Source organism: Sardina pilchardus, chromosome 8 (assembly GCF_963854185.1).
Source record: "Sardina pilchardus chromosome 8, fSarPil1.1, whole genome shotgun sequence".
Taxonomy (NCBI): Eukaryota; Metazoa; Chordata; class Actinopteri; order Clupeiformes; family Clupeidae; genus Sardina; species Sardina pilchardus.
The window spans coordinates 9,546,685-9,561,331 of record NC_085001.1 but is presented as its reverse complement, the minus strand read 5'-3'; the positions used below and the strand labels follow the sequence as shown (position 1 = coordinate 9,561,331).

Below are 14,647 nucleotides of genomic sequence, written 5' to 3'. Positions count from 1 at the left end.
AAAGAGAGGGGAAAAAACACGTTAGGTTTCAAACTTTTCACACCGCACAACAGTAAAAACAACAGAAGGCTGGAAGAGTGTTTGAAGTTATACAAGAAGAATACCAAGTGACTCTTAGCCGTTTAACACACTCATATCCCTGTACAAATTAGGATTAATTTCACCATAACTAAATGGATTTTTTAAACATCCTGCAAGTCTGTCCTTGTAAACATCAGCGCACTTCAAAGGATTTAATGAGGGCAGCGGAGACCTACAGCAACTGTGTACAAAACTGGAAATTTCTGGAACATTCAGATAAACGCTGAAAAAATATGAAACCTGTCAGTTTGGAGGTCTGCTTCTATTTTTATCTTTTCGAGCTTCATTGTAAACGCATAATTAATCACCTCACTCTGAACATGACAATATCGGATTGATTACTGAACCTTAGCAGATATGACACTGATTCAGCCAAACGCGTGAGTCACCAGACAACAACACACATTGATTCACCCTGCTGTGATGAATGTGTTCATTCCAAGAAAACGTGTGCTTAATCGATAGGCTCCTCCATCATAGGCAGCAGCCAGGCCTGCATATTGCCTCAGGCTACGTCCCAGCTCTCCATTTGAGGTCTGAAATACGAGCTTGACTCATCTCCATGCGATGTGCGAACGGATAGGCCGCCGAATATAAATTCAGAATAGCAAACAGATTCATGACCCCCCTCGTTTTGTGCCACGTGCCTTCTGAGCAACTCTGCCTTTCTTCCACGACACCTTTCCCCTCCTACTCACTTTCTCTTGCCTGCCCTCCCCTGCCATCAGCCCCCTACCTCCCATCCCTTCATCGCGCAGCTGGGCGTCAGGTTACCATGGCGACGCTCGCGCTCGCCCGGAGGATCAAACGATAGCGGTGAAGAGCAAAAGCGCGAGCCTGTCCTCGTCTCACCCCGGCCGTCACAAAGCAGCGCGGGGGGGGGGGGGGGGGGGGGGGGTGAGAGGCCAAAGAGGAACAAAAATGAAATAATGGATGTCGTCCCCAAAAAGCGCCCCGCTGTATAATTCATGTGGACGGTGTCTACTCAGGTTCCTGCCTCTGAACTGCAGGAGGAGGAGTGTGGTCATGAAGCCAATTAAATGCACACTACGAGCAAGCGCACGCGCTTCAGCTAAGACTTGATGAGTGTCGTCTCCACTCAACGCTTAAGTGAGATGACACTTGAGTGACACTTTCTTAGATATTACTCGTCGCTCATGACCCAGGTGTTTAAGAAGCACTTAGACACACACACACACACACACACCTCTTTTCTTTTTTTTAATTGACAGACTCATTCAATGTGATGAACCAGATGTGTGAGCAGAGTTGGGATGAGTAGTTTTCTGGCTCGTGTCCAAAAACAGAGCTGCCAGATCATGTGGACCGCGTTTCGCCTGAAGAAAGTCAAGCCAACTGCAGACGTGAAGACGTGAGACACGAGCAGCCCAAAATAGACGCATGACTCACTGAGAGATCTCTGTGAGCGGCGCAGGTTGATCAGCACTGATATTTTCATCGTTATCCTCCATTCTTTAACTCTCTCGGCTCGCACACTCTCTCTTTGTTCGTTATCAGTCTGCTCGTCATGAAGCTTAGTTTAAATTCGTCCTAACAACTGGGTCTTTCGACAGCTTATTATCAAGTGTCTGTCAATGACTAACCAATTCAGAGGACAATTTGATTTATGAACAATACAAAACCTTGTTGAGGATTATTATTTTATCTTCGTTTTCTATATATCATTATACAGAGCCGGTGTGTGTGTGTCAAGCACAAAGTCCAAACGTCATTGGCCAGGACTAAAGGTCATTTTCTCCCATGGCTGACCTCTATGGAGAGACTTCAGAGGGGATTTCAGCTGTTATTTACACACATAATTAGGTTCACGGGGGCCCATACCTGCACTTAGGAGCCGTAATGGGGTAGTTTATGACCAGCCCCAGTCAATAAAGAGAAACCGAGAGGAGGTCATCTTTGCAGGGGGGACATGGTAGTACTGTTTGTGTGGCCCAGAGCCTGTGAGTCTTACTGTGAGTCTCGATAATGCTAAATCCATAGTGTAGTTTATGTCAAATAGAGTTCCTGATGATACTATTATATCAGTAGTGCTGTACTGTATAATCCTTTCAGGCTTGACTTGGGCAGCCTTCCAATCGGTGACACACGTTTTGGTACGTTTGGTCTTGTCGTGACGCAGGGCTGTCTCTGAGGAGCTGAAACAAAATCAATTAGGCGCTCCAATCATCTGGTCTGACTGGCACGGAGCCAAGAGTCGGACTGCAGCACTGTCCCCAGTCACGCTGTAGTATAGCAATATGTCAGCTTCCTCCTCCTCCTCCTCCTCCTCCTCGTGCACGTGACAACACAGCCCCACTGCAGTCCACACAGCCCCCCTCCCCCTACTCCCACCAACACACATACACGTGCACACACACACACACACACATACTAATACACACACACACACACACACACACACACACACACACACTAACACCCCCCCTCCCCACACACACACATTCACACGCAAACATGCCAACATTTATTTACATTTGTAAATGGAAACATAAACACATACCCGGACACATTTCCACATGAGTGCATGTGCACACACACACACAAAACAACAATGCTCACTCACTCCTTCTTTCTAACACTACACTACCCCATACACCCCTTCTCCCACACAATCACACACACACACACACACACACACACACACACACACACACACACACAGACACACACAACATACACAACATACACAAACACACACACAAAACAATAATGCTCACTCTTTCAATCACATACTAACCCCCCCTACACTTCTCCTCCCACACAAACACAAACACACACACACACACACACACACAGAGTGAAAGAGTTCAGCAGTTCCACCCACACACTCAGCGGCGAGCTGCAGTGGGCTATTGATGAACACAGTCACATACAGCTACGTGGCTCAGTGGTCCACGCTGATTAAAACTGTCACACACACCACTGCCTGCTGTCACACAGCACCGTAGAATGATGGGAGCCACCACACACTGCGCTCCCAGGACACACACACACACGCGCACACGCACGCGCGTGCAAGTGCACACACACACACACACGCACACTAACACACACACACACACACACACACACACACACACACACACACACACACACACACACACACACACACACACACACAAGCACATGATCCAGTGACACTCTTTTACAGCACTACTACACACTGAGGTTGAGGATTGGGAAGAATAGAACCATCACACAACACACCAGGGCACCGTGGCACCACCAGCACCAAAACACAGACGACACCGTGCACACGATACTCAACCGGGAGTAAGTGCCATCATCGGCACGGACAGCCACTGAACAAAGCAACCACCACAACACAGCACGTGTGTGTGTGTGAGTGAGTGTGTGTGAGTGAGTGAGTGAGTGAGTGAGTGAGTGAGTGAGTGAGTGAGTGAGTGAGTGAGTGAGTGAGTGAGTGAGTGAGTGAGTGAGTGAGTGAGTGTGTGTGTGTGTGTGTGTGTGTGTGTGTGTGTGTGTGTGTGTGTGTGCGTGTGTGTGTGTGTGTGTGTGTGTGTATTTTTGTGTGTGTGTGCATATGTGTGTGTGTGTGTGTGTGTGTGTGTGTGTGCGTGTGTGCGTGGGTGGGGTTGTGGGCCTGCGTATTTCTCTGTGTGTGTGATTGATGCATGTGTTTGTGTGTGTGTGTGTGTGTGGAGGGGGGCCGCTCACAACTGTTTATGCCTGTATGAAATGTGTTTGTGTAGGAGGGAAATAATCTGTGGGAAAGATGCCATCATTTTTAGTGTGTCTGCTTGTATGCTTGCATGTGTGTGTGTGTGTGTGTGTTTCCTGATGGTCATAAATGCTAGTTTTAAAACTGTGTGTGAAAGCGAATTTTTATGTGTGTGAAAGAAATAAAGTGTTTGTTGCTGGGGGAGCAATCCATTACGATAATGGTATGTTGGTCGAACCACAAACACAGGACATGAGGCGCCGCACACACACACACACACACACACACACACACACACACACACACACACACACAGCGTCAGCGTACCTCTCCATCAGCGTAGTAGCCTCCTGCTCTCTTTTTCTCCGCTTTCTTTCGGCAATGCCCCGGAAAGCCCTGCTGGGACGTGGCACACGGTTAAGAGGGCTCCTGCCTCAGGGGGTGGGGAGGGGGGGGGGTGTGGGGGCGCAGTGTGGGTGACAGGGGCACAGGGACACGGTGGGTTCTCATTTTTAGGGGGGCAGACGGGGGCGGACGGTGGGGGGGGGGGTGTTAAGTGAGGCACACACAAGAGGAGCCAGGTGTTTAGGGAGGAGGGAGACGCGCACATTAGGGATAAAGCCACGACAGGTGTTTCTCACCAACCACAGGCTGACCACACACGCACACTCGAACACACACACACACAAACACACACACACACACACACACATACACTACTTACACATACACACTACTTACACACACACACACATACATACACACACACACACACACTACTTTACACACACACATTACTCACTGAGCCAGGTGTTAGGGACAGCAGCTTGACGACACACACACACACACACAGACCGAGCACAAAGTCACATTCCACGGGGGCAGGGTTGAGACGGCACAATGCTGGTGTGTGTGTGGGCGTTAGGGTCTCCTGCTCCATCGCATGCACTGCCACTGAAACATCGCCTCTGACAGACTGACAAACGCAATTGTCTTCACCACTGACAGCTGTTGTCAGGGATACAGTTATGTCCTAAAGATATGGGCCTTTAATCACTGACAGGTTGACGGGTTCTTTTTATTTTAATTCTTTTTTAAGTCTTAATGGAAGTTTAGGTGTGTGTGTGTGTGTGTGTGTGTGTGTGTGTGGGTGGATGTAAGTGTGTGTGGGCGTGTGTTTGTAAGTATTTAATGATTAAATCAAATTCTCTCCCGCTCTGCTGCCATGCTACATGCACTCCCACACTGAACTGTTTGCGTTGCGCTAAACCCTCCTCAAAGAATCAAACGCTGGGGTTATTGTACTGCATTTATCTCGGCTAACGCTAATCTGCCCATTACTGTCTAAGACACAGCTGTTCTACGACTAACACACACTCATAGAGTTTCATAACAGAAAACTGCCAACACATAAAACAAACAACGTCTTGATGTTTTACAGCTTCAAATGTTAAAAAAGAGGATATTTCTGTCTCTGACAATCTGTGGAATTTTGAGCTGCGTCATAAAGTGATAACTTCAAACACTCTGACCAACACAGGAGGATGGGTTTGGACAGGAGACGGCGGCAAACACAGGCTGATACAGAGGTCAGGAGACTGGAGGGTGGGCTGGGCTGGACAGTGGACCGGCCGGTGTAAAAGAGTGTGTACTTTAAAAGGATTACTCACGATATACTTCAGGTCCAAGAGCAAGGGTTCAGACAGAGGCAAAGGGGGGAAGGAAGGAAGGAAAGAAAGAGAGAGACAGGAGTTAGAAATGGAGGATAAAAGAAGTCTGAGGATAAAAGAGAGAGCCGGATGTTGGCATATCCGTGAACAGGGTTTATCATTCAGGAAGTGTTCCCTCGGGAACACTAGACCAGCAGACGACCAAGACACTGCGCGCTCATAAGGGGTGAAGCTGCAGCCCACCTGCATCAAGCCTCCAGACCAAGACTGGACCGCAGCCGGTCCAGCTGAGCCCCAGAGTCGGGGTGACAACGCTCCAAATGAAGGGGTGAGAGAGCGCGGACGTCAGGATGGAGGAGGAGGAGGGTGGAGGAGGAAGAGGAGGGCGGAGAGAGGGAGGGAGGGAGGGAGGGAGGGGTGTGAGACTGTGACACATGCCAAAGCACAAAGAGACAGAATCGGTGTGAAATTTGGAGGAGCTGGAGAGAGTGTGTGTGGGAGGTAGGGGCCTCCGACAGCGAAATCAGAGAGATAGAGAGAGAGAGAGAGAGAGAAAGAAAGGAGAAGAGATGGAGGAAGGATGAGGAGGGAGAGGAGGAGAGCCAGACTCTGCGAGGCGCCCCTTGGTGAGGAGGTGGAGGCCTGGGTGGCTCTGCGGGGTCGTTTAATTGCTACCTGACGAGAGACGAGTGCTAATTAACCAGTCACAAGTGCAGGCTGCCGGAGAACGCACACAAGACAATGGAGCAGCCTTTCACTTCACACACTGGGCCCGCTGCGCCTCTCAACACTTAGCGCTCGTGAACGCGGGTCGTGACCCAACACCCCCGCCGCCCTCCAATCCTCACCCCTTCTGCCCCAACCCACCCCAGCCACCCAACCCACACCCTCCGAACCATCAACAATTAGCCCTTATAAATGCAGGTCATGACGCAACACCCTCCGTACCCTGTCATACGTCACCCAACCCACGCCCCACCTCCCCACCACCACCACCCAACCCATTTTCTATTACTGAAGAACATTATGTCACAGGGTCAGGCCTCATGTTTTCCTGTTCTAAAGATACATTATATGCATATGGATTTAGCATTTTTTACATATATACATACATACATATACTGTATATACATGATGTGAGAATGTTTTAGCTCCTCCCCATACTCACGCCTGCATCGTAGTGGTGGCTGTTTGGAAGCTGAACATGTTCTCCTTGGGGAACCAGTTGTTGGCGTTGTCCTCTAAAATGAGAGGAAACAGCAAAAGGACATTATTATATTCGGTAATGTTTTTCTGCAGCACAGAGTCACAGAGAGACACACATTCTGTACCCATTTGCAGCGCATCAGGAAGTGAAGGGCCGACCTGCTAATGGAGCCGCTATGAGTAATATGTCCCCCTTACATCATCGCTTGCCTTTTCCCAATCACATACCGATGTTGCACTAGCATTATGATTATGTTCTTTGGTTCAGCTATGCATACTCATTGTCTTCCTTGCTCTCAGACAGGGAGGGCTCCGTCTTTGTACGGTACATAGTGATCACGCCTGAAGTTTGAACTCCATGACCTGCCTCCTACCTAGCTTGCACGTATCTTCATGAAAAGTGAGTCATACTGTTAAGACTCAAGGATGTGGCATCATGCTCCTCCGCGCACATCCTCACAATCGTTGGATGGCACACAAGCTCCCCCCACCTCTCCCCACATGCCGAGTTGGTGATGGAGCTCTTGTCACATGCGTGTGTGGGACACAGACGCAAGACTTCTTTCGGGCCCTTACATCACGTCCAAACCGATCACGACGCAAGCGAACGTTAGCGATAAATCCGTTTAATTACACTTTGCTTTTTATTGGAGTGTCCTGACTGCAGGCGACGTGAGGGGCAGTGCGTGCAACGTGACATTTTGAGCAAACTTTTGTCAGACGCCTAGTTTCTATTTTTTTTCTGTCGCTCACTTTGCTCTGCTATTTTGAATGAGAAATATGACGCAATAGAAGGGCGTATTTAGCGGATTCAGTGTAGACAGACAACACTGGCAGTCGCTCGCTCAGATCCTGTTAGGACATGGTGTTGGACTAGTTTTGACTACAGCTATTTCCACCGTCTGAAGACACGGCTGGAGAGTGCAGCCGCTGAACTGAAGTTCACAAACATAGGTGAACGTTTGTGAACGTTTGCAATCAGTTGCATTCAAATTCACAAACATAGGCAAACGTTTGCAAACAATCGTAAACAGTCTGAGGAGGTATAGTTCTCCGTGAACATACCGTGGAATGCGACGTGAGGTTGACGAAGGTAACCATACAATTGCTGTTAGAATGGAATGTTGGCACCAAACCATTCAAATTCAACTGTTTGAAAAAAACATGTTCACGTTTGCCACTGTTTGCCCAAACTGAGTGCACGTCAGGTGAGATGGCGCAGGTGTTTGGCGCTCACCTCTGTCGTCCATGCAGGTGCGGTCCTCGCTGTAGCCCCTCTCCAGCTTGTTGCGGTGGCGTCCGGTGTCGCGCGGCGAGGTGTCCAGGTCCAGCGAGCGCTGGCTGCGGCAGGGCGGCCGGACGCAGGCCGTCGTCGTCATCGTCACGCACTCGGGGCTGCAGTCCTCGCGCGAGCCCCCCCGCCGCACGCCCCACTCGCGGATGTTGTGGGCGCTCCTGGAGCTCTGCAGCGGCTGGTGCTGGTGCTGGTGCTGGCCCTGGTGCTGGCCCTGGCTGACCGCCCGCTGGAGCTGCTGCTGACCGTGGCCGTGGCTGCTCCCTCCGCGGTGGTGACCGCTTCCGCTTCCGCTTCCGTTTCCGCTCCCACCGCCGCCGCCGCGGTGATGACTGCGCGACGCCGAAGGCTGGCCGAGACCCGGCTGCGTAGCGGCTGACGTGGCGGTGGCGGTGGTGGCCCCAGTGGCCGGCTTCAGCACGTCCAGCTCCAGGCTCTCCTCGCTGCCGCGGCCCCCCAGCATGCCTCCCTCGCGCGTGATGGTGTAGACGCGCGCCGGCTTGTGCGTCCCCTCGGACGCCGCCGATGATACGCTGACCCTCCCGCCGGCCAGGGCCTGAGACTGTAGCGCCGGTACCGCCGACGACGACGGCGTCTGGGAGTCGCTCTCGAAGGAGAAGCTGCGCTCCGTCGACAGGCGGCGCTTGGAGGACAGCGAGCAGGTGGTACCGGTACCGGCACCGCCGCTGCCGCTGCCGCTGGTGGTGGTTCCACCCGCCGTGGTGGTGGTGGAGGTGGTGGAGGTGGTGGAGGTGTTGGGTAGAGCCAGGTGGTTGGGCTGAGCTTGGCTGGGCTTGGCAGGTGGAGTCGTAGCACACGGGTAAGGGTGAAGGTTATTATTGTGCAGCCGGCTTAAGTCTGGGGAGTCCGTGTCTTGGCCAATGAATGTGTCAGACAGCAGGTGAGCTGAGGAGAGGAAACAGGAGGGGAAGGAGAGAGAGAGAGAGAGAGAGATACAGAGAGAGAGGAAGAGAGAGAGAGGGTGAGTGGATGAGTGTTGGAAAGTACAGCAATATTGTCTTCTGAGATCAACACCTTGGCAACAGTTGGCCTAACATCAGGGAGCCAATAAAGCTCTCTAATAAATGAGAGTGGAATGGGAGTGTTGGAAATAAAAGAGCGCCGATCACTGAGAAGATGGCAGACAGATAGAGAACAGAGAGACAGGCCGAGTCTGCACAGATGGGCTTCCTCCACCATCGCTCTAGTAAGCACCATCTGACTCCAGAACAGTCTACTCACAGCACACACACTGCATGAACAGATATTTACTGGACTGTTAAAAGCGATCGGAACAGACTTTCTGTACTTATGTCCGATGTAAAAATGACGGGTGTGCAGACGGTGAGGCCAACGCTGAGCTCACGTACCTGATCCGTTGCGGTTCTCCGGGTGGTTCTGAGACAGGTACTCTCCAAATGCTCGGGCTGCTCTGCAGACAGGAAGGAACAGAACAGGTGTCATCAGCAGGTCCTGCCAAACAAGCTACAGTAATTTCCCGCATATAAGCCGCATTGTGTATAAGCCGCAGGACAGTGTTTTATGCAAATTAAAAGAAACAAAACCATATTAATACCATATTAACTGTCCCCATGTATTAACCTCATAGCTGAAGAAATATTGCAAAATCAATGTACAGTATAAGCCGCGGCTAATAGTCGGGAAATTACGGTACCTCTGTTCTCAGTTGAGATGTTTTACACCAGAGAGCAAATACCACGCTCCCTCTGCGGGCATATTTCACCAAGCGTCCGTACTGTATGTGTCTCTGTCTCACTCTGGCCCCCACCATCTACTGTACCGCTCAATCTCTCCTCTCCTCCTCTCACCGCTCTTTCTCCTTCACCTCCTCCCTCTCTCTCTCTCTCCTCCACCTCATCCCTCTCGTCTCACTCTCTCCTCCATCTCCCCCTTCTCTCCTCCTCTCACCTATCTCTCTCTCCTTTACCTCACCTCTCTTCCTCCTTCATCTACTCTCTATCTCTCTCTCCTCCATCTCCCCCTTCTCTCCTCCTCTCACCTATCTCTCTCTCCTTTACCTCACCTCTCTTCCTCCTTCATCTACTCTCTATCTCTCTCTCCTCCATCTCCCCCTTCTCTCCTCCTCTCACCTATCTCTCTCTCCTTTACCTCACCTCTCTTCCTCCTTCATCTACTCTCTATCTCTCTCCTCCATCTCCCCCTTCTCTCCTCCTCTCACCTATCTCTCTCTCCTTTACCTCACCTCTCTTCCTCCTTCATCTACTCTCTATCTCTCTCCTCCATCTCCCCCTTCTCTCCTCCTCTCACCTATCTCTCTCTCCTTTACCTCACCTCTCTTCCTCCTTCACCTCATCCCTCTCTCTCTCTCCTTTACCTCACCTCTCTTCCGCCTTCACCTCCTCCCTCTCTCTCTCTCTCCTTTACCTCTCCTCTCTTCCTCCTTCATCTCCTCTCTCTCTCTCTCTCTGCTCCACCTTCTCCATCTCTCCTCTCTCCTCCACCTCCCCTTCTCTCCTCCCTCTCTCCTCTCTCTCTCTCTCCTTCACCCCCCCTCCCTCTGCTCTCTCTCTCTCTCTAACCCCATCTCCCCACTCATATACTGATTTACTGATCCACGGTATTCTTCCATATGACAATGCAATGGGCTGTGGGACTTTGTAAACTAAAAGAATGCAGAGCTGTAACATGAATAATGGACAATGCAGGTGTAAGCACCAACAATGATTTCCCAGTGGTTTTCCATAGCAGGCTAATACTTTTACAGTATATGCGCACACACACACACACACACACACACACACACACACACACACACACGCACACACGCACACACACACACACACACACACACACACACACACACACACACACACACACACACACACACACACACACACACACACACACACAGTGTGGAGTGAGGAAAGGCACTGGGGGGGATCAGTGTAAGATGGGTCTCCTGGGTGAGAATTCAACAGCAGCAAATCACTTCTCTGCCCTGCCGAAGACCCGCTCCTATACGGAGGCGACCAATATCACCCAGCCACCATCAGTGCGGGAGAAATGAGATTGGGGAGAAGGCGTGTGGAGAGAGGGAGAGAGCGAAGAGAAGGGTGGGGGTGGTGGTGGTGGGGGTGGTGGTGATTGAGGAATGGGAGGGCCACTGTGTCCACTGGTTTTGTCCTTGTGAAAATAGAACTGGCCTTTCATGTTCCCTCCTTAATCGTGTCCTTGTCCCACTTTGAGTCTCCGTGCCGACGCTGTTGTGTGCTCTAACCAGATGCAAATCAGACCGTGAAATTCAGCTCGCTCGGAGGACACCGTTTGGCGTGTGCCAGGCGGCAAGTCTGTTTATTTGTTTGTTTGTTTGTTTACTTTTAATGTAACTGTCACTGACACTGATTAGTTTGGAGGAGTTTAATTTGGGAAGGACCATTAAGAAGCACTTACAGTCTAACAAGGTTGTTTCACCGACTATAAACATAATTATCTGTGGCATTCGTCTTCTATTTCTGCACATACCAGGAGCTAACAGCACTTACTGACATTAAACGTAGAACACGCAGACATCAAACGCCATGTTGGTTTGTTTATTTGTAATTTATTTACTACCGTGCACAGACTATGAATATGTCCAATATCTGAGAAGCAAAGAAAAAAATATCCATTTAGCTAAATCATAAACTGACGCCTGCATGCTCTCAGCAACCGTTTTTCTTTTGTGTTTATTTGGCTTTGATAATATCTAATGGAAAAATAATTGATTTTGTGTTTTGGCATGGTGCTTCACCCAACAACCGTGTAAACAGAGTGAGAAGAAGAACAACAACAACTAGTTTTGTTTTGTTTTGTGATTTGATCACATCAAGAGCTTCATCAGCGCGGCACCTGGCCACGTGCGCCTCAACCCCCCTCAGGCACCCGCCTCCATGTGAGACCACCAGCCAGCGCTCACACTCATCTGGGCTCATCTGGAGAGAGAGAGAGGGGGGAGAGAGAGAGGGAGAGAGAGAGGGAGAGAGAGAGAGAGAGAGGGGGAGAGAGGGAGGGGAGAGAGAGAGAGAGAGGGAGAGAGAGAGGGAGAGAGGGGAGAGAGGGGGGAGAGAGAGGGAGAGAGGGAGAGAGAGAGAGAGGGAGGGGATAGAGAGGGAGAGGGAGAGAGAGAGAGAGGGAGGGGAGAGAGAGGGAGAGAAAGCCAACAACCCCCCCCCCCCCCCCCCCCCACCCAGTCCCCTCCTCCCTCCCTGAACTCTTATGCCCCTCCCCCTTCTTCTCCCTGTAACCCACGGAGACAAACAGACCCATAATCGTGTCCAAACAGCCGCGTGTGCAACTCTAGGGGGAACGCGGAGGAATGGGATTGTAGTGTCAGTGGATCCACGCAAACCCCCTCAACCCCCCCCCCCCCCTCCCCTCGCTCTCTCTCGCTCTCCTCTCTCTCCCCGCAAACGACACTCTCAATAATTAAACACGAGGCTGCACGTGCACCACTCCCACGGAGAGAAAAAAAATAAAGAGAGTGGAGAGAAAAAAATAACTATAAACACTCACACTCATGGAGCCCTACACACACACACACACACACACACCGACACACACAGATGGAGAGTGAGTGGAGCGAAGAAGATGGGAGCGGGGAGCACAGGGGGAGACATGGGATGAGAGGAAAAAAGAGGAGGAGAAAGAGGGGAAAGCAGGAAGACAGTAACAGCAGAAGAGTGCAGAAGTAAGGGAAAGTGAGAGAGAGAGAGAGAGGGATAGAGAGAGAGATGAAGGGATAAGAGGAGAAGACACACTCCATTATGTCCCAGAAGTTTGGAGAGCTGCGTGACTAAAAGCAGCAGAGGGGAACCAAAGCCAACACCAGCGCATCCTCAAACAGCAGCGTATCACACAGCAGGGCCCAAACGCAGCCAATCGACTCAGTCCCTGATGACTAACGGGAACGCGGGGCTTAAGTTTCCCTATTATACCACGCTAATCTCTCTTTGACATTCCTAATCTTCTCTCGGCCACCCGCGTCATGCCGTCGTCCCACCGGTGGCCGAAGGCCCTCGTTCCCCGCCACGGTCGCCGTTCCCTCGCGCGGCGCTTTTTGCTGAGTCAATTACCTCGCCGTTGGCACGGGGGACGCGTTTTTTCTGGTGCGTGTTTTAATGAAGAAACAGTGAAGTTTGATTAAGCGCAACAAAAAGCTACTCAGTCAGGGAAAATTAAAACATGAATAAAACATGGGCGAGGAGAGGAGAGGAGCGGAGCGCTCTCTCTCTCTGTCTTTCTCTCTCTCTCTCTCTCTATCCAACACACACACACACTCACAGTCCCTGTCCTACTACAGTAATCTGAAGATGTGGTTTGCGTTGTTTGCATCGGGGAGCCTCACACATGTTTTCAGCCATGTGACAGAGAGATGAGGGTGGGGGGTGGGTGGAGGAGGGGGGGAGCGAGCGGTGGTGGTGGTGGTGGTGGTGGTGGTGGGCAGAGGACAGGAAAACGGAGGAGAGGAGGAAGACTGTGAACGCAGCGGAAAAAGGGGGGGAGGGGGGGATGCATGGCGCACAACACCAAAAATAGAAGATAAGGGCAGAGGAAGAAGAAAGAGAAGACAGGATAACGAGGAGAGGAGAACCTGATAGCATCGGAATGAACGTGGGGGAGGAAGGAAGAGAGAGAGAGAGCGATAAAGAGAGAGACAGTGAGACGGAGAGAGAGAGAGAGAGTGTGTGTTTTTCACAGTTCTGTGACATTAAGACGGCACTCAATAGCTTAATGTGCAGTATATAGCACAGCGAGTGCGGCGTAGACGCACATATTCTATAGAAAAGCGCGAGCCGTAGATGCTCCCTCTCCACACAGAGCCACACGGCCTGGGGCACCGTCCTGCCTGACAGCGGAGCCACAATGGAGACATATGCTGCACGCGCCGCCCCACCAGTAAACACACACACACGGAATGAACCGGAAACTCGGCGTTGGGAAATGGCCCGCAGCCCTTCACGTACTCTCTTCGCACCAGTGCCAACGTCTCCTCTCCTTTGGTTCACACACACAGGGGGCACCCGTGACCTATTTTTTCCCACTCCTCCATTGTGTGCTTGTCTACGCTGGCACCGCTGGCATCGATCGCTGGCATCTGGGCGACACGAGGACGGAGTCTAAGGGCCGTGGCGTGCGGACGGACGGTCCTCCTAATTCGGGAAGGAGGTCACCGTGAACCCTGACTGCTGAGGGACTCGGGGAGGGGAGGGGAGGGGAGCGGAGTGGAGCGTCCACCACATGACCCGTTTCTCAATCTAAGTCACTCTCACAGTGACACCTTCTTTAAAGGCGCCACTGTCCTCGCCGACGAGCAGCGCTTGCTTCCTCGTGGCTGGTCCAAGACTGGCAGGCTAGTTTTTCAACAAATCCACATAAAGATACAGTTACTTCTCTTTCCTTATATTCTCTCTCTCTCTCCTCTCTCTCTCTCTCTCTCTCTCTCTCCTCTCTCTCTCTCTCTCTCTCTCTCTCTCTGTATTTTTGTCACCCCTTCAATCAAGACAGCTCCGAGTTGCTGTCGCGCTGCTCTGGGGAATTAATGTCAGCTCAGCCGCTTGACACATCCAGGGTCACAACACCCTCCTCGCTGGAGTCTTGTTCCCTCTCCATCACAGCCATCCACCCCCCTGCTGTTCCCCTATCACCATCCACTCTGACTCAGTGCTCCACACG

General features: G+C 51.3%; 1 protein-coding gene across 1 annotated transcript in view; it reads right to left on the bottom strand.

Moving 5' to 3' along the window:
- The window catches only part of nsmfb (NMDA receptor synaptonuclear signaling and neuronal migration factor b), a 30,674-nt gene that overhangs the window by 11,936 nt on the left and 4,091 nt on the right, over positions 1–14,647 (bottom strand). Inside the window, exons 2-5 of the mRNA XM_062543855.1 lie at positions 9,325–9,386; positions 7,898–8,860; positions 6,623–6,695; positions 5,455–5,460 (exon numbers count right to left, since the gene is read on the bottom strand). Of these exons, the coding sequence (XP_062399839.1) occupies positions 5,455–5,460; positions 6,623–6,695; positions 7,898–8,860; positions 9,325–9,386 (1,104 nt within the window). The remainder of the gene's footprint in view (positions 1–5,454; positions 5,461–6,622; positions 6,696–7,897; positions 8,861–9,324; positions 9,387–14,647) is intronic.